The following is a 25,707-nucleotide window of genomic DNA, read 5'->3' as shown; positions in this document are numbered from 1 at the left end:
AAGAGTTGCTGCAGCATCAATTATGTGTATCAGTTCTTCAGCAGAATTTGCTTGTCTGTGCAATGCTCTCATTCAGAATAAGTGGGGTTAAAAACTGAGTGTGGCCAAATTATTTTTGCTATGGCCTACAATGGCTCTGTAGATGCTTAACTGTCCATATGAAATGGCATGTGCAAGTTTGTCTTGAAATTTGAAAATGTTTTTTTTTAATCACGACATGGCTGGAAATCTGGAACTAGATGCCGCAGGGCAGGGGTCTCCCGCGTTGGCTCAGGCGGTGTTCAGCAAAAGATAAGCAGAAACATGGCTGTGCCCGCGGCTCCGTCTCTCGCCCTCCGCCCACCTCCGCGCTCCACCAAAGAATCCCAACGCGCACCCCGCCATGCGCCGCGGGACGTCGTCTCCTGGACGTCCACCATCGCGCGCGCGGCGCGCCAGGGTGACCTGCATGCGGCGGCCGCGTCTCTCTGCGCTATGCTCTCCTCCCCCGCCGCGCCGGCCCCCAACGACGTCACGCTGCTTACCGTCCTCTCCGCCTGCGCCGACTCCCCATCCTCGCCGCTAGCCCGCCCCCTCGCCCTCACCCTCCACGCCCGCGCGCTCAAGCTATTCCCCTCCCACCTCCTCCTCTCCACCTGCCTCGCCAGGTTCTACCTCGCGTCCCGCCTCCCGCACCTCGCGCTCCAGCTGTTCGACACAATGCCGGTCCGCTCCGTCGTCACCTACAACACCATGGTCTCCGGGCTCATGCGCAACGGCCTCGTCGACGCCGCGTTCGAGGTGTTCGACGGGATGCCCGGCCCGGACAAGGTCTCCTGGACGGCGCTCATCGACGGGTTCGTCAAGAACGGGCGCCATGACGAGGCCATCGACTGCTTCCGCGCCATGCTGCTGGACAGCGTCGAGCCGGACTACGTCACGTTGATTGCCGTCGTATCTGCATGCGCCGAGGTAGGCGCGCTCGGGCTCGGGATGTGGGTGCACCGGCTCGTGCTCAGGCAGGGGTTGGAGCGCAATGTCCGCGTCGCCAACTCGCTGATCGACATGTACGCGCGGTGCGGACAGGTGAAGCTCGCGGCGCAGGTGTTCCACTCCATTAGGAAGCGGACGGTGGTCTCCTGGAACTCGATGATCGTCGGACTCGCAGCCAATGGCTTATGCACGGAGGCGATCGAGCTCTTCGAGGAGATGCGGAGGCAGGGGTTCAAGCCGGACGCGGTGACGCTCACCGGCGTCCTCACGGCTTGCAGCCACGCCGGTCTCACCGAGCACGGCCTGAGGTACTATGATCTCATGACGACAGAGTATGGTATAGCCGCGCGGATGGAGCACTACGGGTGCGTGGTCGACCTGCTTGGTCGTGCCGGGCGCCTGGACGAGGCGATGCACGTGGTGGAGACGATGCCGATGCGACCCAACGAAGTGGTGCTCGGGGCACTCCTCGCGGGCTGCCGGATGCACGGCGACCTGGACATGGCCGAGCAGCTCATGCAGCACCTCTTCGAGCTGGACCCCGGCGGCGATGCCAACTACGTGCTGCTTTCCAACATCTACGCGGCCGTCGGGAAGTGGGACGGCGCGGGGAAGGTCCGAAGCCTGATGAAAGCGCGCGGGGTGAAGAAACGGCCGGGGCACAGCATCGTGGAGATCGACGGCGACGTGCACGAGTTCGTGTCGAGTGATCGGTCCCATCCGCAGGCCGAGGAGATTGGCCAGATGCTTGGGCTACTCAGGCACGAGATGGCAATGTATGGTTGTGATGATCATGGAAGCAGCAGTTTGGATGGGGATTGAGCTGCTGGGACTGCAAGAATGTGGAAGATGCAATGCTTCTGCAGGCAGCACCACAGGGTTCAAAGTTTTGCTTGTGCCTGTGGAATGTCCTCTCTGTAAAGGTGGTTCTTTGCTGCTCCAACAGATGGAACATCTGTGTAGATAAATGTGTCTGCATTGCCTTTGTAGCTTGCTAGTGCATGCAGCTGTTAGCCTGTTACTACTACTTGGACAGGACAATTGCCCATCATTGTAGGGATTCAACATATACGGCACACTGGTAGAGTCAGTTGATTTCAGCATGTTTGATCACAATTTGATGAGGTCGATCAACATAGACAATCCATGTTGCTTTTATGTGGCTCTAAGGCAATGATCGGCTACAGAGTACAGACACTAGAATTCTGGGTGCTCTGTTAACATCAGCACAACTGGAATTTGACCTGTACAGGCATGGAGACGTGGCCAGAAACAGAACACGAAATATTAGAGCATTGAACAACACCTCATTATACTGCCAGCAACACATTTTTGTCATTAGAGTGGTTTCCCGTTTGGCCAAAATGTCCATTGTCAAACACTAATAAACACTAGATCAGCCGGATATTCAGGCACACATAATCTGAAATAGTCGTTAGAGCTTGGTGTAAAGGGCGGACAAGCACAAAAGAACCACTTATATAAGCCATCTTGAACCGAATACAAATTGCCCACATTAGGGCAAACATTGCTGCTTCGAAGTGTCTGGATGTGCTTACCAGATTTAAAGCAATTTTGGACATCACCCCTAAACTACAAAGCATGAAAATGGTACAGTGAGCAAGGGTTGCCTTCAGATTGAGGCTCATTCTCAGAATACAGGACAAGGGGTCATCCTCATTACAGCAACAGCTTTCGGATGTAAGTTAAATCTATAAAACGAAAAAAAAAAGATCATTAGTACTGGCAAGTTGAGCTAAATATTTTCTTGAGTGATAAGATGGAGGTGATCAAAGCAGCTGTTTGTTTAATAGGAGGCTGGAAGACTTACCAGCTTATGTACAATCAAATGTGTTAGCAACCAAGGAGAACATCACGTGCTATATTGTTGCAGCGGTCGCTGCACAAATGGGTGCTCGAATAGCTGAGCAGCAGATGGCCTGTCATTTGGATTTGCTTGAACACACTTCTTTATGAAATCACGCGCATCTTCTGATAATGTTTTAGGAATTTCTGGTGGTATTCCCCTACCAATTTTAAGCAAAGCATGTGTCTACAAAACAGGAGAAATGTGATATCATTCACCATGAAAGTATAGCTTTCTATCAAGAGACGTGCTACTTGTGCGTGCACATTTAATCATTTATTATATTACTCATAAAAATAATGGAATCATCTTGACCAAGACTACTGCTATTTTTGGTCCACTATACCATATGACATTTGCACAAACAAACATAGATAGATAAACAGCAAATCTATCAGTCAGGAAAAGTAGCCACACGGACCTTCTTTCTTTCTTCTTGTATTCAAAGTTTAAACTTTAAATCACGTTGTATATACAAGTTTGTTACTGCTGCAGCAGAAAATTGAGGCACAATCACTCACCCATTCCATATCAGGGTATGGCACTTTTCCTGTCAGCATCTCCAAAACTGTGCAGCCAAGACTCCATATATCCGCTGGAGGTCCATGTGGCTTAGCTTTAGCAACCTAATAATGAAAATATGCCATCAGGAAATGCCCACAATATTGGGTCGCAACTTGCAAGACAAGTTTTTCAGAGTAAAGTAACAGCTTGAAGTCATATCACACTTTTGTTTGTCACAGTGCTTACAAGTTTTTCAGTTACAATTAGATGGCTCATAAGTATCAAACTCGCCACTGTCAAGTAACTGAACTCGGGAGAGGCACATCATTAAGGTTGACACTACAAGGATATTTTCAGGTAATCTCCACTTGAGATACTTAGAATTATTATTTTAATAATTCAACATGGTACTGTAAGATCACTGAGATAGAAACAGCACAGAACCACAACTGCACAGACTAACCTCAGGGGCCATCCAGTAGACAGTTCCCTTGCTAGATTTTGCTTGGCTCAAAATTGACATCTTGCAAAAGCAAATTAGAAAGAGTCAGCCCAACATGTTGATGTAGAACTCAGATGAAACTTACGGCGTTTAGAATGTCGCAGTGAATACCTCCTTTGCAAGTCCAAAATCTGCTAATTTGACCAATCCGCTTGCATCAACTAGGATATTGGCACATTTTACATCTCTAGTAACATAGAGGATGAGCATGTTCAATATCCAGATAACATAAACATATATCCAAATATAAAGTAGAAAATCAAATTGATATATCATTCTAATTCAATCCTAACTCACCTGTGCAAAACGTTCCGCTGATGTAAATAGTGCAAACCATTCAGAATCTGCCTTGTATATGCTGAGACTTGTGAATCTTGCAAACGGTATTTTTGATATAAAGCTGCTAAAGATCCTTGAGTAACAAGTTCAAGAAAAATATATAGTTTCCCACCTTCCTGCAACGAATTCATCCCATAAATTTAACATTAAAAAAAGCATTCACGATGGACAGCTGCCACATACTTGAAGATAGCATGTAATATGAACAAAAGGAGAGCACAAAACGGAGCACAACAAAGCAATCACCGCATGGAGAAAGATTTATTATAGAAAATAAATGTATGCTTATCATAGTTTTATTCTGGAAACAAACTTCATGACTATAGAAATGAGTTTAGTACCTTATCTGTTCCAAAATACTGAACTATATTTTCATGCTCCAAACGACTCAAGAGAGATATCTCCTGAAACAGTGAAACAAAATAATTACCTATTGTCAGTGGAAGTCAAGAAAATAATTGGATGATTGAGAAACATGTTTGAAGCAGTGTAATTAGCATAATTCTCAAGCATGCATAATTCATAACTCACATGTTCAAGCTGCAGAATGCGTTGTTTTGCATTGAGTCCTTGGTCCATTAATGATACTTCCTTGACAGCAAAGAAAAAGCCATCACTGTAAAAGACATGTTAGAAGTCAGTCTCTGAAATATTGTGTTGCACAGCATGTATGTGTTCATCGAAAATGTCTGAATGTTTTCCCACCAAATAGCCTGTTGGCTGCATTTGATAATAGAAAATTTGTGAACTCTGGAGTTCCTATGAAAATAATAAATTGATCTCATATAATGCTAGCCAACATCAAGAAATGACATCACAGACAACCTGTGAAAAGATCCATATATGCATGCCAATCTTATAATGAATATATACATAACTAAATATTGTTTCTGGCACAGAGAATCCTAATGAAGTGAAAGCTCAGATGGGACACAGGACTCTGCATAAAACACCAGGAGAATGTATTCCCACAAACAAAGATTCCAAGATAGACTAAAATCCAACGGATAAGACTTGACTTAAGGTCAACTGAAAACCGATGCTCGATATATTCTTTTGAAAGTCAGGCAATAGTTAAGTGCACCTAAAATGAGAAGTATTACATCGATTGCAATATATTTGAAAGCTTCTCGAATTATTCACACTAAGATTAGTGAACTTGATAGCTGATATATCAGATCATAAACACAGTTTCAGCAATACAGTACTACCTACTATGTATATTCTTGCAGAGCAAAAGTGTAGCTGTGCTTCCATTGTCCTCTCTGTCCTAGTTAATTATGACAAACAAAAACCCAATAATGCGAATATGGTATAATTATCATGAAGTAGGAAGAATCAAACTTACTCGCTGATTGCCTCGTACACTGACCCAAAAGATCCACTGCCGAGATGCTGTCCCTTGAGCCAAGACGTGATAGTTCTCCTAAGCCGCCTGTTTGGCGACGGTGAGATCAAATACTCGGTGCTGCGAGAAGGGGACTCCGCTACAGCTTGAACCACGGCAGCGGTAGTCTCTCTTGGCGCCTCGACAACCACCGCTTTTGATCTCTCCACTCGTAGCTGATCCACCTTGACCACATCGCCCTTTCCCTTCAGTCCGTCTGCAGCCCTCTCCTTCACCACGGCGGCAACCACTCGCTTGGAAGATTCCCCTGTCTCCAATTGGACATCTCTGCTGCTCGATTCGACTCCAGACCCCTTGGACGATTCTGCAGAAACTTCAGCAACCTCCGATTGGACTACTTTGGCGGCCAACACAGCTTGCTCATCCTCGACGGCTGCATCCAGCCTCGCTGCGACTACGGCGTCCCGTCCAGAAACATCCGGCGGTCCCTGTGGTGCTGGTGCCACCCCGTCGGCGCCCGCACCCGGCAGCGGCGGCGGCGCCTCAAGCGACTGGCGGCGGCTGCGGGAAGAGTTGGGGATGTGCGCCATGGCGGCAGCATAGACGGCCGGCGGGATGGTGAAGTCCTCGGGGCCCTTGAGGCCGAGCTTCCGGAAGAGGTCGGCGACCTCGGCGCCCCCGCGGCGGATGCGGAAGCTGGTCTGCGACGCGAACTCCGGGCCGAGGTCGACCGGCGCCAGGTCCTCAGCGCCGTCGTCCTCGGCCGGGTACGACGAGTGCTTCATCGCGTTGATGCGCGCGAGCTGCGGCCTCGGACGCTGCGGCGCCGCCATGGGATGGTCTCCGGCGCGCGGTGGCCCTTGCGTGGGGAGCAGGGCAAGGAGGGAAGCAGCACAGGCGCGAGGCGGAACGCGTCCGCGGTTGCCGGTTGCGAGTGGGGTTTGACGATGAGGGAGGGAGCCAGGGAGGGGGGGTTGCTGCCTCTGCTTCAGAAGCTTTCCCAACGCAGTGCTCCTCCGCGACCTGGGAGGCGCGGATGCCGTTTGCCGTGCGCGCGCGCTCTTGACCCGGCGCGGCTGTGGTCGCTGCGTTGGGGAATAGGGAGAGCCGAAAGCGACCGGGTCGGCGCCTTGCGCGCGTGTTATTTTTGTCACGGCGTATCGCGTCGCGAGCGGCGGAACGGGGAAGGCAAGCGGACGACCGGGCGGGGCAGGCAGGCAGGGGGTCGCCGTCACATCACACGTTGACATGGCCTACGCGTCAGGACTGAGGGATGTGGGCAGCGCAGCCAGCGCGCCTGGTCGTTTGGACTGGAGCCGCTGGACTAGCCGGTTAGCCTCCATCTCGGGGCTGCGGTGCACATCGGCGAAGCAACTGGTCGTCGACGGCTACGGATCGGGGATGGAGGTCAGAACGGTAGCGTCCTTGATCGTTCCACCAAGTCATGGTCAAACATGGATGTGTACGGTGTACCGTCAAACGCAACAAAAATAGTCAATGATGGATGCCCAGTCACGTGTGCCCGTCCGTATACACCAGCTGCCTACGTATATAAAGGACAACATGTACAAAGTACACGTGCGGCTAAACAACAAGCAGCATCTGAATCCAGAGGCCTCTTCACCTGACGGTGCTACGACTGCTCTGAACTTTCAGAATGGAACCGTCGTGAGAACCGGAATTCCTGCACTGATCATTCAGTCAGTCTGAACGTGACAGCTTCGATCAGGGAACATGCTGTTCCGGGTCCGGCAGCGCCACGAACAGATGCCCCAGCAGTTCGTCCGCAGACGGCCGGTCGTCAGGGTCCACCCGGAGGCACTTGTGTATAAACTCGCGAGTCATCAGCGCCCGCGACCAATTTGGTGGAAAACCGATACGATGGTGGTGGAGCAGTTAGACTATCTCCAACAATCCTCACCCAAAATACAAGACTCATTTGTCCTTTGGGTAGCGCTACAGGTAAAAAAGGTTCTATACCTATTTTTAGTCTTCTCCAACAACAAGACCTGAAAGACAACACTCTCTGCAAACGGGTCTCGAGGAGAGAGGATACCCAAATTTGGGTTATGCCTCTCCTGATACCCAAAGTGGGTCTTCTGTATGGGTCCTCTGTTGGAGGCTATAGGTATTGTGTTGGAGACCCATTTTGGGTTTGGGTTCCCAAATGGCTCTCCTGTTAGAGATAGCCTTACATTACAGGATTGTGTAGGCATGTTCAGAGAACCACTGACTGAATCATGTGAACGCAGTTTGTAAAGTCACATAACCCAGTTCTCGTCACGATATGGAGGTTTTCGGATGAGCATCTCCAGGACAGTGCACCCAAGGCTCCAGATGTCAGCAGAACGCCCGTATGGAGCCCCGCGTATGACCTGAATTTTGACTTTTTGCTAGTCTGGACGAAGGAAAACACTGCCTGCCTTTGAATGAACAGTTTCATTCTTGCAGTCAAGATACTAGCATGCAAAACTGCTGGAGAGTGGAATGAGTTCATATACCTCAGGAGCTATCGAATACACACTTTCTGCACAGGATCTTTTTTGCTTCCACACTTTGATCTAACATTAGATTAAATTAAATTGGTTAAACTTTCACGTCCTCTACTAATCAAGTAAGAAAAAGGTTATTTGAAAGAACCAAAAGAGAGAAAAATAACCTGCTTTGCCACTCCAAAATCTCCCACTTTCACTGCTCCATTTAGGTCAAGTAAAATGTTTGCACATTTAATATCACTGCATTGGGAAGGTATTTTACCATTATTACAATAGTGCAAATATACTTCACCGCAAAGCAGGAAAAGTGATCAACTCTAGCAGCAGGATGCAAGCAAGACTAACCATGTTGAGTAGTACTGAAACTCAGTGTTTTGATACGATAAATTGCAGGGAAGACATCTTAGACAAAAACTGGTGAGAAAAGTAATCTCTTTTACATTGATTTAACTTTGTAAAACAAGTTTGCAGGGACCTGAATTTTAGTTCTGAAACGAACAAGGCACCAGACAATTTTTTTAGATAAGGGATGTATGTCTGTCTCTATTAAATATTAATGAAGCAGGAGCTGAATTGCTATTTGGGCACAAGTAAGTTTTTGAACACAGTAATCTCACATTAGAAAAATGACTGTTTTTGTTTATATTTTAGTTTGCAGCCCAAGAGTTAAGAAAAAAATATAAAATCATTTCTGAATTACCAAGGAAATAAAATTACTATAGATGACATCTGATCACCTATGCGTTACATTATGATGCAGATAGGGAAGTCCCATGAGAATCTGCGTTGTATATGCAGAGGCCGTTGATTCTTCCAACGGACGCATCTCAGATACTAATACCAAAGAACCTTCACTGACAAACCCAGATCAGAAATGGTGACTTTTTTTCTAAAAAAAAAAGATACAATCTATACTCCAGAAAAAAAAAAACTTGAAGCACTTCATTCAATATACAGTGGTGATCACTGCCTAAAAATTCACATGCAGGATAAGAGTGGATGGTCACATCACATCTCAAAGTTATATGTGTGCAAAACTAAACATAAATCTGAAACGAAGGTATTTATTATGGGGGCAGTGATGTGCTCAGCTGATTGGGAATATATGATTGATCACTGAACCTTATCAGAATAAACCCTGAGAAGAATTCAGACGGAAACAAAGAGTGGCACACATCTTCGCTAACAGAAACATATAGATTTATTCGTAGAAAGCCCTGATGAAAACTTGGAGTTGGTGAATCATGTTTAGAATCTTTTTGCACCGAAATTACGTTAACGTATAAACGAGCAGCTATTTAAAGGGAAAAACCGAAAAAGATTCACCGCGACTTACTGCTAAGAGACAAAGCTACCTGCTCGAGCTGACTTGCGCTTTGCTTTGCATAGCTTTCTGGACCAATCAACGATGCTTCTTTGACAGCAAAGACAAATCCATCCCTGACAAAGTACTGCTAAATAAGTACTTTTCTGCCGACACTTTTAGAAACAAAACGACCTGCTCTAGCTGACTTTCTGCCGACTCTGCCATCCCAAATTACCATCTGCTCAGAGAGAGAAGAGTACAATGAAGAATTGCGCCAAACAGTTGAAGGGCAAGCCAGCCAGGCGATACAAGCACTAATGAAGGACAGGTGTTTTGGAGTAAAATTACCTTATCACCTTCACTATTTTACTTTATGTTGTAGCTATGGAAGAAAGAGATAGGGGCAGGATAGTCTTTTGATGACTAGAAGCTGTAAGAAGTTGGGTTCCCTCAGCTTACCAGATTGTGGAATCTGTAGGTCTCTGGGTTCTTAAAGCTAGCTATAAGCTAGGACTTTTGGATGGCTCCCTAGATTCTAGAAGCCAGCTTCTATAATCTTTGTGAATCCAAACAGGCCGCTAGTAGTCCATTAACCAGAACGACCTACCTGGATCGTACTGGTGGAATTTGGCTCATAAAGAGAAAACGAGCCCGTGGGCCTCCAGTTCACATCTTGGTCCTCGCAGCCCAGAGTCTCTTTCCCTTCTCTAGCTCCGAGTTGCCACGGGCCGCGGCGCTTCCGAAGTGGCAACTGCCGAAGGCAAACCAACAGAGCTCCTCGTCGTCCAGGACTATTGGGATTGTAGCCCCGTCCCTCGATCTCGTCCAGGCAAGCACGGTACACCGGCACATTGGCATGGTGCAACTACTGCCCACGGCATGCCAGCCCCTTTACAAGCGAGTCTGTCTACTATACAACCATGTGTTTTAGCAAAAGCTAGCACATGGTTGTTTACTGGTAGCAAAACACACGATTTGTAACTGAGAAAAAACCGTGTGTTTAGCCACAAACTAGCACATGGTTGTTGGCTGCTTGCAGAACACATGATTTTCAACAGAGCAAAAACCATGTGTTTTAGCACAAGCTAGCACACGGTTGCTGGCTGCCTATAAAACACTTGATTTTAAAACAAAGCCCACGCAGAGCCGATCTGTTGTAATGTCTGTGCAACCGAAGAATAAAACTGTAAAGCCCAATAACTAAAAAAAAAGAAAGTGGTCCATGAAACATGCAGCAGTCTAGAAAAACAACCCAACAATAGAGAATCCATAGAAATAAAACAAAAGATAAGACTTGGGAAAAAGCAAAGCAAACAAAATAGATCTACTTTGCATTGGGAAAAGCTCTGCTCTGCTCATGCAGAGCAGAGAACAGGGGCAGGAATCAGATTGCAAAGGAAATTTGAAGAATAAGCACTACAAGTCTGATTCATACCTCATCAGATAAGGTTACTACACCAATCTTTTGAATCAAATTCTCTGGTAAATCAATTTCTCTAAAGAAGCAACAACAAACAAAATAACAGGTGAGATGAAAGACTAGGAGAACCTAGATCCATGGAATATGTAATCATGGGAGCTATAGACACAGTCAGGATGGCAAAAAGTGGACTGCTGCTTGTGCTTGCTCCAAGAGCGGCCCTGGTTGCTCACTGTGCACAAGAAGCAGATCCAGCACTTGGGAGGTTGTGATGTGGTCTAAAAGGCTAGAAACATAGAGAGCATAGTGCAAAATCACGAACAAATCAGGAACTAACAGGAAGATGATTAGACTGATAGGAATAGACTGGTAAAAATTATACTTCAAGTATACCGAAATTATAGTGCGCAAATGTGCAAACTACACCCAAATATGCGCTGTAAATTCAACACAATAGGAGAGTAATTTTCAATGCTTCATTATAAACTGTGTAGCTACAAATAGAATTTGAATCCAAATGCATATATTCTTGAACTAATAATACTTTATATAATCCTAGTGAAGCCAAAAAGAAATAAGAGAAAGGAAACATCAAATGGTAGCCATTGATCCATAGCCTGCCCAATAATGAGCTGCAATTTCCATATGGAAGCAAAATTTATCAATCGAATAAGGGATGTAGTTAATTTTAGTTGCCAATTAATATATATAATTTGTTTAATGAACAAGATATTACAATCTTAAAATAAATTATGCCTAGAACGACAATTGCATATGCTGAGAACAAAAATTGCACTTCCTAGTAGCTGCAATTTACATTCTTGGTGATTGCAATTGTGTAACCGAATGTTTTATTGCAATTGAAGAGTTGAGACTACAATATTTCAAATTACTTTTTTCATACAAACCATGAAGGTATTTCATGATTACATGTTATACAAAGCGCACAAGGAAAAGAAGGGTTCAATTTCTAACCTTAGCTCCAATGCTGCTAGGAATGATATTAAAACTAGCACCCCTTCCACCCCTACAGTCCTTAGCTGAGCGCACATCAACAGTCTTCTGGGTAGCTGCAAGGATCCACAAGCCAGCAGTCAAGGTCTAGGACAATAGTGGCCTAACCAACACACAAGAGAATGTTTGAAGGTAGGAGGTGCTGAGTCTGTAGGGTTTGTACTGACACAAATCACAAATAATAGATTTCAAGATGTGTTAGCACAAATCACAAGAGACAATTTTTTTCTATGGAAGGACAAGGACAAAAAAGAGGTGTGTGTTGACACAAATTACAATCAACAAATTTCAAGATCTGTTAGCACAAATCACAAGAGACAATTTTTTTCTATGGAAGAACAAGGACAAAAAAAAGAGGTGTGTGTTGGCACAAATCACAACTAACAAAGTTCAAGATGTGTTAGTACAAATCACAAGATGTGTGAAATAGAATTCAGAAAAACAAAACTGTGAACCAAAACAAAAACAACCAAACCACCTAATTATTGCAGTTGTTTCTTACCTTATTCTAGTCCTAGTAGAACTAGTAAGTAGTCTTCAAAGGGCTATAGAAGGTTGGCTGTAATAGACCCTGCATAGACAGAAACACAAATGACAAAAATGAGATATGTGTTGGCACAAATTAGAATTAACAAAGTTCATGAAGTGTTAGCATAAATCACAAGAGAAATGGATAAAGAAATAATTGTCATTTGCCCGAGCAATCTGTACTTAGGTTTATGGCTTCATGCTCTAGCGATACATGAAGTTATAACCAATCGACCACTGAACACTCTAATTAACACATGTTACATTGTACTGTACCAAATAATATAGTTAAGCAGTTATTTGGATGATATAGTTTTAGAAAATTGTGGCATCATGAAATTGTAGTTTTACAATCTAGAGACACATAAAAAAAGTTTTTTTAAAAAAAAAGTTAAGTCTTAAATTTCTAAAACTCCAGAAAGACCTTGTTTTAATAAAATCATAGTCTTAGAAATTACAAGATTTGTTGTGTTAAAGGCCCATTTTCTTGAATGTTAAAGTATATTTTACAAAACACTATTCACTTTGTTCCACATTGTAAGCAAGCAGCAGAAACAACTTTCTTTCGCAACCGTCCAAGCCTCCAAGGCACCTAGCAGGCAACCTTGTCCTTCTCCCCCATCGCGGCAAGCGGATGTGGATGATGAGGTGCACGGAAAAGAAGATTGAGAATGCCAAGGCTAAAGGTAGATCGGCAGATGGTGGTGGTGGTGGGGCTTACGGCATTGCGCATGGTAGACACTCGACTAGCGCTTGGCCATCGTCTAGTGTCTGCCCGTCTGACCAGGGTCAGGAGAGACTGTGTGAGCTTGTAGTGGGAATCCGTCATGTTTTTGCCTAAGGTAGTAGAGATGATAAGATCTGCTTGGGACATCATGAGCGTGACAGTGACATGCACCATCCGGAACCATGCACCGTCCGGAACGATCAACATGACATGCACCATCCGGAACGATCAACATATTCTACGGACAAAAGTCATCAGACATAAATATCAACTAACAATTATTTAAAAAGAATTCCTAGTGAGAGTAGTACAGTATAATATGTTTAGTTACCTAATAAATTATTTATCATAATCAAGACTAGATATTGCACATGTTCAGCACCATAGTTGCAGAAACTGAAGTATGCAACTTCCTATTTTTAATTGTGCAATAAAAGAAATGGATACTAAACATAGCTTTCTTGTACAGTATATGCAGCACACAGTTAAAATATATGAGAGCTCCTACTATTCTATAGTATATGTATAGAATCAAGACCTAATATATAGTTGAATGACATCTCAGGGTCAGTATCAAAATATGCACGTCTCACTCTAAGGCTTTGTTTGGTTCCCTTACTAAATTTTAGGCAACTAAAATTATTTTAGCTACTCTTGGGTGACTAGTGGGACTAAACTATTTTAGCTCCTTTTTAGTCAGTGTGTTTGGAAGTTTAGCTACCAAAGTGACTAAAGTTTAGTTGACTAAAATTTAGCAAGGGGAACCAAACATGGCTTAACTCAAAAAGACTTACCCAAGGCTATACACAACTGAGCGGAGCATGTCAATTTTCTGGCTTCCCCGCGGAGAGCTAAAACATTCACAATTAATATATTAGAATTTTTATTTAGTAAGACAAAGACAAAGAACTGAAATGAGTAGCTAGGACATAGGTGGGCAGTAAAAGACAACATGCTTGGAGACAATGGAATGCATACTTGCCAATTTACTGCTACATATGTATCACAATCAACAAAGAAAAACTAGACTGTTACACTGCTACAGAGATAGTATTAAGAGTTTAGCTTCATATCGCATTCTTAGTCTTTACCACCATTATCAGTGCCCTCTTCCTCTCACATGAACTAGAAAGGCAAAAAGGCAATAAACACAACTTTTAGGTGCAGTAACACTGAGCAGTAGTTAGAAACTGAGGGAGAAAAGGCATTTCAATTAGCACCTAAATCACAATTTACAGATTTCAAGATGTGGTAGCACAAATCACAAGAAACAATTTTTTCCTATGAAAAGATAAGGATAAAAATGATTGTGGACTAACACAAATCACAATAAACAAAGAAAAAGTTGTGCTAACACAAATCATAAGAAACAATATGTTTTCAGATATATTTACAAATACAGTGCAAGGGTAGACTTGCTGTTACTTCAACACGGTTCACAAGCTTTTGTGGAATTCACGTTGAAACAGTATAACTGGACTTTGCATATTAAGTTGTAACAGGGATCAACAATTTGTCCAAAAAAAACAGCCTGTGTAGTTCTGTCCAATCTAGGGGACAAAACTCTCGAACCTTGGATGGTATTCTGCTGCCAACTTCTCAAGTTTAGGCTTCAGATATATGCATTTTCTACAGGAAGACCATTAGATGCTTCAAACACTAGAACTAATAAGGTATAAATTTTTAAATAACACAATAGGTAGAAGATTGTACCTTCAAGTAAGCTGCAGCCTTCTCCTGGTGAGTGAAAATAACAGTAGACTCAACAACATATTCAGCACCAATTGAACCCCACGGGATCTCTTGGTTCCTGCAAAAACAAATAATACAGAAATATGCATAGTTCAATTTTTGAAGATTTTGTAAGTTACTGCTGCTACAGATATTAATAAATTTTGAATGTAAGTTAGTACTAAGGCATCGGCAAGTTGGAGCAGCTCACACTGTGTGTGACAACAGTGACATGTTAATTTATTTAATTCATTCACATTCAGTAAGCAATATAGCAATTTACTGTACTGTAAGCAGAGCTCCAAACTAGTTCTATTGCTCTTCCTAAAATACTCCAGAAGAGCAGAGCTCAAGCTAGTAAGTAATGTAGATGATAGCAGCCATTTTATTTAACTTTCCTAGGTAGAGAAAAAAGAATCTCTACTACCTTATACTATGCAAAGATATTATATGCTTATTAAGTTTTTTAGTTTTGACACTGATCTTAGGATGATTTCTAGTGAATCGATTAGCAGAGAGGAAACTATAGCAAGAGAAAATATACCATTTCACAGAATTAATGATATCAAAGGCTAAAAGGGACTGCAGAAATGATCAATGAGCCTACAGACTCAACCTATATATGAAGAGGGCATAAACTAGCTTGGGTAGTCATATACATCATCAACCTATTTACTGAATTCAGTAGTTATATACAACCTATATATAAGGAACTCAGAGAGCACTTACATAGAACTAACTTCACATAGCGCGATACAGCTCCGAAGAATTGATAGAACAGGAAAACAATACTTGTTTAGAATGGATAACTGCAAGACAAGTACTCACTGCACGTTTCTCAGCCTCAGGGCTGTGGTACAAGGACCTCAATGTCCCTCTATCAACAAGGAGCTTCAGCGGCTCTCCAAGATAAGCTTATTCAACTCTCTGTGCTGCAACAATGTAGAAAAGAAACAACAAAAATAAGATCATAGGAGCAACAAAAGCATATTATCCAATGAGACCAACAAATTGATGCAGACTGCACATTCACACTATTTGTGATGTTATAAAAGATAAAGCAGAATAACTGTAGATTATTTGAAGCAAAGCATTCAGATCAGATTTTAAAGCCAAACTATAAATAGACGGCAGTGAAAACGAACATGCAGCATACCTTCTCCAAAATCCTACAGAGACAACCTAATATTATTATTATCTGAATTAAGATTGGAACCTTATGCTCACGAATTGGGATGCTATATACTGTAAAATTGTTTCATTTGTTGTTCTAAAAAAGCAAGTGAACAGTGATCACTTCAACAATACTAGCATCATTATAACTCTGTAACTATATACTGTAAGGCAAGCAGAGCTCAAGGGAAGGGGATATGATTCATAGAACTCTGTAACTATATACTAGCATCATTAGAACTCTGCAACTATATATACAATTCATACCAAGAAAACAAGGTATTTTCTATGCATTCAGTTAAGAATACAAGATCTGGCGAAATGAGAAGAAAAAAAGCATGAACAGAGATAAAAAACTGGTTGTAGTGAACCTGAATAAGATGTTCGGAGACATGAATCAGTAACTAAGCACGCCCCAGAACTTGAATCAAATGTCCAGGAAGGGAGTAGTTGGGCAAGCACCATGCAGACATTAAACAAGGATTAACCCAACGCCCCCATGCCACTACTTGCCAAACGCGCGCCCAGACGGCAAGTCCCACTTGGCCCACGCACTCGCCATGCCTGCTGTCTGAGCAAGGAACCACGGCCACAAATGAACATCTACCTGCCTGCGAACAGAGCTAATGCGCCACACATCCTAGCAACAGCCTCTGCTGCAACCAAATCCACAGCCACAACCCAAAATCCAACAAATCCAACGGCAATCCCCCGTCTACATCCAGAAATTCCCCTCCCAAATCGCCATCCATCAGATAACAGGTGAGGCAAACTTCACAAGGGAGAAAAGCGATGAACGCAGATACCTCCAGAGCTCTAGCAATGGCAGACGAGGAGCAAGCAACCGATTCGGCGAGGGGAAGGCCACACACAAAGACAGGGTAGGGCGGGGTGACGAGGTCACCTCTCGAATCGCCGCGACGCTGACAGAAACAAGGAGAGCAAGCGTTGAACACACAAGTACCTTCCAAGCTCTGGCAATGGCAGACGACACGGAGACACCGAATCGATGACGAGGAGGCGACGCGTAGAGATGGGGCGCGGCGGAGCAGCGAGGTCACCTCCCGAATCGCCTCTCTAGGCAGGCGAGCGTCGGAGGGGAAGGGGAGAAGACGATGAGGAAATGAGACACAGACAGGCACGATTCCCAATTTGAAACAGTAATGCTCAGAGTGGGCCCGGTAAATCAGCGTCACAAGGCAAATGGGCACGACCACACGTCGATTCTTCATCCTACGGACAGAAAATTTGTGTGCCAACAAACCAGAAAACGCATGGGTGAAGTATAGCATTTCTGTTACAAGCAGTCAAGCACAGATGGGACGTACTATGATACAGCGATCCCTAGTTCCAAAAAAAATTATAAAAAAAAATAGATTTCTCGTTATATCGAATCTTTCGGCGCATGTAAGAAAAAATTAAATATAAATAAAAATAATAAATAATTATATAATTTGTCTATAATTTACGAGACGAATTTTTTTAGCCTAGTTAATCTATAATTGGACAATATTTATTAAATATAAACGAAAGTGCTATAATATTTATTTTACAAAAATTTTTGAAACTAAACCAGCCCCACTCGATCACACATTTACTCAGAATTGAAGTGAGCCAGCAGCCCAGTGATCGCTGATGACTGCAAGCGTCTCTCTCTCTCTTCATTCCCCGTGAGAAGCTAGTACCCCAGATTCCATACAAGACAGTTCAAAAACTAATATAATTTTGAATTTAGACTGAGTCAAAAAAAATTCTTCATTTAACTGAATTTATAAGAACTATCATTTGTACTTATGACTTTAAATAGATATATTTTAAAATATATACTCTAAGGTTAATCTAATGATATTTATTTAATATCATATTCATAAAACATAAATAGATTTTTTATTACATCTCGAGAATAAGAATTACTACAGCTTTTGGGACATCGCCACAGAGGGAGTTAATACCGATCGAGTCAGTATCGGCCTGACGGCCCTGGCGGGGCCTCGCCAAACTGGCGACTGGCGCCTGGCGTCGTTGCGCTTGCGCGGCTGGAAGCCACTGGAATGCATGGCGTGGTGTCGATGCCTGCTGTGGGAGCCGAAGACTCGAAGGCGATCGACCGGCCCCTACAACCAAATCACCAGCGCCATCATTTGCCCATAATTGCCACGCCACACACACACACACATCACCCGGACGGCCGGACCGGAACCGGACGGCACCGTGTAGGGCCTGCTGGCGGGCAGCCACCATTGATGTGCTACCTGACGCCCATGGCGTCCTGCCCGTGGCACATGACCATGTCTCTGTCTCCGCCTCAACCGGCCGGTCATCCTCTGATCTCTGGCCTCGTCCTCGAGCCCTGTGTTCCCGTGCATTTGTTGCCTTAGTCCCAAAAAAAATATTCGCGATCGAGACTTTAGCCGTATTTCATTAAAAGGATACCAAACATAAACAGAGAGGCGCATACTAGATGGCGAGTAGCCCACCAGTGTACGCTGGACAATTCCCAAAATTTTTTGGATTGGAGTACGGTAGCACTTTCGTTTTATTTGATAAACATTGTCCAATCATAGAGTAACTAGGCTCAAAAGATTCATCTCACAATTTACACGTAAATTGTACAATTAATTTTTATTTTTATCTATATTTAATGCTCTATGCATTTGCCACAAGATTTGATATGAAAAAATCCTTAAAAAGTTTTTACTTTTTGGAGTGAACTAAAGAAGGCCTAAGTGAGCCGAGCCCTCTTGACAACATGTCAGGTACGGTCCCAAGACTCCCAGGATGAGTAGATGAGTGTGAAAGTTTTTGTCCTGTCATCAGTTGTACATTGCCTCTCCATGCATGTGGTTGCCACAATAGTTTGGTTGTTGTTTGGTTAATGCATAAGTTGTAGCGGCCATACTTTTTCCTAGTTCATTTGCATACTTATTTCAGCTACACCTGTGGCGGCCATTTCCCACGCCCCTCCCTTCGGCAGTGCCACAACTTAGATGGCTCGCGTGGGCTATGAACCAAACATACCCTTAGGCTTGGTTTAGCAAAGCCTGCTTCACCGATAGACTGATTTTTTTGTTTCGACCGGTGAAGACTTCACCAATGAAGCTAAAACTGTTTTAGGACAATATCTAGTAAAGCAATTTCTTCGATAGTTGAAAACGAAAAGATTTCAAAAATACATTTTAATTTTTACTATTTTTATTGTCTTCCTTCATTTTCTCATCTTCCTCTCAACCTTATCTTCTTCGTCACACGCACAATTCCTCGGCTCCATCTTTCTTCTTTCCTATTCCTTTGTTTTTTTCTTTTTTTTCTACACCTTATCTTCATCGCATGTATGACTTATCGGCTCCGTCTTTCTTCTTCCCTTGCTTTTGACCAACCCTAGCACGCTTAAGGTGCCTCCATCGCTAGTAGCACTGGTGAGGCAGGTAAAAATGTATCTTGACTCGTAGGCAAGTCCAGGAAACTAGTGGGAGCTACTTCTTCGGTTTCATCATACGCCAATCGGTTGTCTCACTGGGTGTTCCAAAGGTTCACACGAGGAGCAGTGAGGTTTTGTGCTCAGCTTCATAAGCATTCGTCGAATCTCTGCCAAACAATTTTTAACAAAAGAAGGAAGAAAAAAAATCTCTACCAAACATCCAAATCGAGTAGCAAAGATTTGTTCATGCAGTGAATGTAGAAAGAATAAGGAAAAGTCTAGGTCCAGTTTTGAATTTTGGAACAACCTATTCACTTGGATAAAAAGTCATGCCTAAAAATAGTATACACTTATTTATTACAAAATAAAAAAATAATACTAAATAATTGATAAATTTGACAGATAAATTCAAGCCAACAAGCTGAAACTGAGACTCACACGAGAAAAGAAAAGCACACGTGTAAAAGTGAGTTACATAGGTGGCCACCACGTAGGCAGAAGAGTCAAGCCGCTGCTTTCTTTCTCACCTCGCGTTCGCCGCGAAAAGCAGCCGTACGATCTGGGGGAATTTCCCGGTCCAGTGCAGAGGTCGCGTGTGCATGTTTGTATAAATTTCAGCCGTCCAAAACGCATCTTTACAGATCTCGAGGAGGCTCTGTGTCTGTGCGTTTTGACTTGGGACTCGGGAGTGAGCGCCTGGATCGGAAGCACACCACCAATGGGCAGTGGCTCAGTTCCAAAATCGTATGGCGAGCGACCTCCCAAAAGGCCAAAACCACACCTCCACTCCACGGATGGACCAAAGCAGACGAATTGTAAACTGTATCATTTTGACAAAGACCACTCCATTCATTCACTGTATACACCAATAATTCACAAAAGATGGCGTCACAAAGAGCCGAGAGCGAAATTCACGCAGACAAACCTCGATAAGTGTGACCAGGCATGGTCGAAAATCCCTTCGGCCTTGTTTAGTTCCGTGGCAAAAAAAAATTCGCTACACCGTAGCACTTTCGTTTGTTTGTGTTAATTATTGTCCAATCATAGGCTAATTAGGCTTAAAAGATTTGTCTGACCAAACTGTGCAATTAGTTTTTATTTTCGTTTATATTTAATACTCTATACATGTGTCTAAAGATTTGATGTGACGAGAAATCTTGAAAAGTTTTTGGATTTGTTTTTCAAGGACACGAGTCCGGCACCGCGGCAGACGCACAGAAAGATTGCAGGTGTGCACAGCATACAGCTAGAACGGCAGGTACGGGCGCCTAGACAAGCCGCAGCCACCGGCCCGCGCTGGTGCGCCAGAGAACGGGGCGCGCCCACGCCGCGCCTCCTCGGAACGCGGGCGCGACTCGTGCGAGAGCCCTGGGGGCCCCGACCCCTCCGGCCTCGCCGACACCGGCTGGCAGTGGCAGACCCGTCCATTCCCCGCGCTCGCGCGCGCGTAGGAGGAGGGGCGGGCAGGACAGCAGCTAGCGCGGCACCACCGGCCGGCACCCGTCGGACCGTCGGGGACGGAGGATGGCTGGCCTGCGTGCAGGATGCGTGTTCCACGGGAGCCGGGATGGGAGAGCAGAGAGCTGCCCGGCGTCCCGGCCGGCCTCGGCGCTTGCCTTTGGCTTTCCCCGTGGGGATCGCCCACGGGTCGCGTGTTCCACCAGTCCACGGACGGACCCCGCCCAGCCGGCCGGCCGGGGCTGCGGGGTTGCTGCTTGCACGGCCCGGCGGGCAAGGAGGACGTTTGGCACATACCCCGCGCAGGTCGCAGCCTAGCCTGCTTCCAAGCTTTACGCTGCCTGTGTCGTCGTCTGCTGACTGCTGCTCCTCCGATCGCCCTCGCTTGTTTTTATTGTGCCACCTGCCCGAATGCCAAAGGAGTTAATGCAAAGGCTGCTGGCTGCGGTTCTCCCCAGTTGCACTGCATGCGCTCGATGCATCGCATGCGGTGACGTGAGGACAACAGGAGAGTGGAGTCGAGTCGGGGCTCCTAGCTGCTTGTCGTCCAGTTCTGCAAGAACAAGACTGCATTCAGTTTCGTTTGGTGGAGTAGAGCTGATCGATGACCATTCGTTCTAGCTTGTGTCGTTCTCTCTCTCCCCCTCCCACCACACACACACACACACACAAACTTCTTTACCACCTATACAGGGACTTGAGAAAGTCCGCGCGTGTTAGCGTGTGCTGATTTTGTAGTATATCCGCAACGTACGTATACTCTTCAGTATTTTGATTGACGCATCGGTTGTCTTAAAAACAACGAACAAGTGCACGCACACAGTACTGTAGATATGCTGTCTACTACTCGTGTCGTGTCGTTCTCGACAGCTCCAGCTGGTGGCTCTCAAGTCATGGCCGCATGGGCGCGCGCGTGTTGGTGTTTCTCGCTCATATTTAAGGAGGCAGAAAGGCGAGACGCAGAGGTGCGAGCGTGCTCAGCCTCACCTCTCATCTGGGCTGGACGAGCTGAGCCTGCCATAGCTAGCAATGCAGTGCAGGAGTAGTAGCTGCTCCCACAGGCCAGTCAGTCCAGTACTCCACTCGCCACTCTCCTCTCATGTGGCACGTTGCCAGGGACGGACAGGGAGAGGGAGAGAGGCCGGGGCCAGAGCAAATCAACAGGTAATGATGGTGTGATCATCGCGGCCTGTGTCGGCCTACGTGGGGGACCGAAGTCAGTGTGTGCGCAGCGGCCAGCGGCAGCGCGCACGGCTACGCGACGGTCAATCCTGCGAGGTTGACCGGCAACAACCCGTGCACAAAACCACTACTGTACGTGTACGCTACACCCTCCCGACCGTTTAATTCAATGCGTAGCCTGCTGTTTTTTTTTTCCAGAACTCAGATCATACATGCATGCATGCATGTGACAAGGCTCTTCTATATCTGGTCACGTACACATCAACTTTTCAGTTTTTGAATTCTCAACACCAGTACAGTACCACCAATCCACATTTTATTCGTCTATTGTAAGCATGTACGTATGTGTGTTCAGTATTTTTTTTACATTACTCTCTGTTTCTCAATATATAATCCAAGTGTGAACTCTCTTTCTCACGGGCATACTACTAGTACAATGTAAAAGATGTAAAATGGCCAGTAAAAATTCAAACATAAATCACCTTCTGCATCACAGTTTTGCCCTTTGGAAGACGTTGACATTTTGGTAATGCAATCGCCATTGCTTTCCTCCCCCAAGCTAGTAAGCTTGCCAAGAAGGTCACTCGGATTCTTACCTAGCCCTTGTCAAGTCGCAGACGTCTCATTCCTACACTTCATTCTTTCCTACTAGAGGACAGCGTTTAGAAGTTTGAGCTAGCTACGACGACTCTACTACTAGCAGTAGTAGTAGTAGTACAACTGTAGAACACCTTTAGTTTTCGGGCAGTAAACACGAAACAGGACTGGGTACATATATTTGGCACGGTGATTATGAGGTCTTTCTCCCCCGCAAGCTTTTCGCAGACATTCCGTAGCCTTCATTGCACTGCATCAGGATTGCAGCATTGGTGCGTCTCACAAGACCAAACCGTGGTCTCGGAAAGTTTTGAAAGAAAAACAAGTAGCAGTAAGCAGAACATTCTTGAATGTAGCCCTTCAATGCTATTCCAATGAGAATGGTCATGATGAACAATATATACAGCATTGATTTGAACTTGCACTACAGATAGTTTACCAAAATAAATAAATACTCCCTCAGTCTCATAAAAAGTGACATTCTTCACTTTCTAAAAAGCCAAATATTTATAAGACCAAATGTACAGAATAAAATATTTATATTTATGATACATAATTAGGCTCTATTTAGAACCTATGGTCTAAAGCTTAACCACTAAATTTTAGACCATTTCAGCTCTTGAGACCCTAAAGACAATGTCTAAATTGTTCAATGCACTATTAGCCATATTTGTAACTCCAAATAAGCTTAATATGAAAAAAGATTCAATGAACAATTCAATGGTACTATTTATGTAATATAAATTTTGATATTTTTATATTTTTTGTCAAAGTTGAAAATGTTTTGCTTCTCACTTCTCAGGAATCGAGAACACGACACTTATGAATAGATCATGCGTTGTAGAATCTAAACAACGTTTTAGTATCATTAGATAGATTGTTGAATACATTTTAATAATGAACTTATTTAGAGATACAAACATTGCAAATATTTTTTCTATAGATCTAGTTAAATTAAAAAGTTTGATCAACATAAATACAATACTATAGTGACACTTTAATTGGACTGAGGAGTAAACATCATGCAGGGCACAAATTGGATGCGGCAGCATCATGCAGAGAACCAAACATGTTTCGGAGCATCATGTGGAGAACTAAATTAACATCACCAAAATTAAATTGTGCACTACACACTACTGATAGTTAGCCAAAATAATAATTATTATTATAAAAAAATCTTAGTGCAAGTCACGCAGAGCACATGTTTGATGCTTAGACACTACTTGAAACAGTAGAAATTTCATCTAAAAAAAATACTAGAAGATTGTATATGCATTTGGGGCTTCTACATGATCAGCTAGCGTCTTTGCTCCACACAATTCAAGCATGTCAAAGACATTCCGAACGGCCTTTTACCTGACGAGTGAAGAGAGGAGTGATGCACTTCACGAGGCATTCCTGTGGAAATTCAAATCACCACCTTTCTAGCTCCCCTCTGAACTAGGAAAGGGAGAGGTGTGTGCAGTGCAGGCCTTGTTTAGTTCCGAAAAGTGAAAACTTTTCGGTACTGTAGCACTTTCGTTTGTTTGTGATAAATATTATCTAATTATGGACTAACTAGGATAAAAAGATTCGTATCGTGATTTACAGCTAAACTGTATTATAATTAGTTTTTGTTTTCATCTATATTTAATGTTTCATGCATGCGCCACAAGATTCGATGTGATGAGGAATCTTGAAAACTTTTTGGTTTTTCAGAGTGAACTAAACAAGGCCGCAGAGATCGCCCGCCCGACGCCCTGACGCCTCGACTGGGCAACGTAATGGGCGTTAGGGCACCCCTCCCTGGCCCTGCGCCAAATGGGGCATGTCTCCATAAATTGCCATTAGTGCCCCTCCAGTCCTCAGTCCTCACGCCCTCTTCTCTCCGCCTCTCCCGGGTCCCGGCCCCTTTCTTCAAAAACCCTCACCCCTTCTTCCTCCTACCCACCATAAGCAGCTAGGCTCCTACCTTCCACCATCCCGCAGCTTGCTCTCTGCAGCTAGTTTCTTCTCTCTCTATATATGCTCATCAGATCACCATCACAGTTCATCACTGCATCTTGCTCAGCTCGCTCCTTGGTCATGGGGGTTTGTGGGGAATGTTGGCTGGCTCGAGGCATCCGCGTCCTGGCTTGCAGATCGTTTTGCCTGCTACCGGAAAGATCGAGAGGCGTCGGACCAGGCTTCATTCCTCGCAAACCGGTGCATCCATGGTATTATCCAGGTTCATGATTCTAGTAGGCAGCTAGCTTAGTAGTAATATATATTTACAAACACACATCATGTAGCTAGCTAGAGCTGCAGATAGGGAGCAAGCTAGCAAATCCAGATTATTTCATGTACGTGCTTCATGCTCGGATTAGGTTAGGGGGATTGTTGTCTGGCTCGGGGTCTCCGGTCGAGAATCCTTGGCCTTGCCGGAGTTGTCGTTGACCGGAGATTTCGGACCAGGCTTCAATCCCTTTAACCATGCGGCATTTAGATCTCGGCAGTGTCAACTGCCAAAGAAGCACTTACGTACATCATATCAGCCGGTAAGCTACCAATCTTAAGCACATAAATTCTCAGTTCCTCACTTTTCTCTACATGGTTTAGCAACTCCCCGCGGCCGGCTCATTTTCTTTCACAGCTCGAGATCTGCTTCTCGCTTTATTTGCTGCTGCAGGTACTGTACATACGATGAGATGTGGAGCCTGGAGAGGTCGCCGCAACGCGGGAGTAGTCGTTTTGCTGACTATTGTGTATCTTTCTTTCACTAGATTGTTATTAAACTGACGTTATTGGGACTAGGTTAGCAGTGTTTACATGCATGTTGCTGCATGATTATGTAATCATTTGAGAGCGGCTATAGATCGGTAGTACAGGTGGTGCCGGCGCGGGCATAATTGAGCGGCCCGTCGAACTTCTTTTCAATTCCCATGTCATTTCCAACAACAGTGCACTACACTGATCATCCAGGACGGGTCCTTCTTGAGTGTGACAGGAGAGAAAAGAGGGTATCTGACAAGCAAGTCTCATGGCCCGTTCAATGCGTGCGATAACTTGCCTGCTCAGGCTCAGATCGAGTCAGAGCATATCTCACCTCTTGGTGCGGCAATCTCTATGCTCGCTCGCACCCACACGTACAACACATGTATATATGGA

General features: G+C 44.5%; 2 protein-coding genes and 1 long non-coding RNA gene across 20 annotated transcripts; 1 reads left to right on the top strand and 2 right to left on the bottom strand.

Moving 5' to 3' along the window:
• Nucleotides 150-2,130, top strand: LOC8075208 (pentatricopeptide repeat-containing protein At1g05750, chloroplastic). Its single transcript, XM_002454576.2, has one exon. The coding sequence runs from the start codon at nt 304-306 to the stop codon at nt 1,792-1,794; it is 1,491 nt and encodes a 496-aa protein (XP_002454621.1). The 5' UTR covers nt 150-303; the 3' UTR covers nt 1,795-2,130.
• LOC8078939 (mitogen-activated protein kinase kinase kinase 3) lies at nt 2,286-7,553 on the bottom strand. The gene is made up of 9 exons (XM_002452844.2): nt 5,533-7,553; nt 4,716-4,800; nt 4,526-4,588; nt 4,143-4,300; nt 3,957-4,032; nt 3,807-3,866; nt 3,361-3,465; nt 2,804-3,025; nt 2,286-2,684 (listed from the first exon to the last, which is right to left on the bottom strand). Exons 1-8 carry the CDS (start codon nt 6,780-6,782, stop codon nt 2,846-2,848), a joined length of 1,977 nt encoding a protein of 658 aa, XP_002452889.2. The 5' UTR covers nt 6,783-7,553; the 3' UTR covers nt 2,286-2,684; nt 2,804-2,845.
• LOC110434945 lies at nt 7,579-17,264 on the bottom strand. 18 transcript variants are annotated; one of them, XR_002452535.1, is made up of 13 exons: nt 16,891-17,102; nt 15,582-15,685; nt 14,736-14,832; nt 14,595-14,651; nt 13,817-13,873; nt 13,017-13,260; nt 12,270-12,338; nt 11,729-11,823; nt 9,682-11,039; nt 8,765-9,571; nt 8,192-8,267; nt 8,034-8,093; nt 7,579-7,951 (listed from the first exon to the last, which is right to left on the bottom strand). It is a non-coding gene; the product is annotated as an uncharacterized LOC110434945 (long non-coding RNA). The 18 variants fall into 18 exon arrangements; XR_002452531.1 differs by having other exon boundaries at nt 7,927-7,955; nt 16,891-17,101; XR_002452534.1 differs by having other exon boundaries at nt 7,927-7,955; nt 9,383-9,571; nt 16,891-17,097.

Source organism: Sorghum bicolor, chromosome 4, assembly GCF_000003195.3.
Source record: "Sorghum bicolor cultivar BTx623 chromosome 4, Sorghum_bicolor_NCBIv3, whole genome shotgun sequence".
NCBI lineage: Eukaryota > Viridiplantae > Streptophyta > Magnoliopsida > Poales > Poaceae > Sorghum > Sorghum bicolor.
The sequence above is the reverse complement of the archived record's forward strand: the minus strand, read 5'-3'. Positions and strand labels throughout refer to the sequence as shown.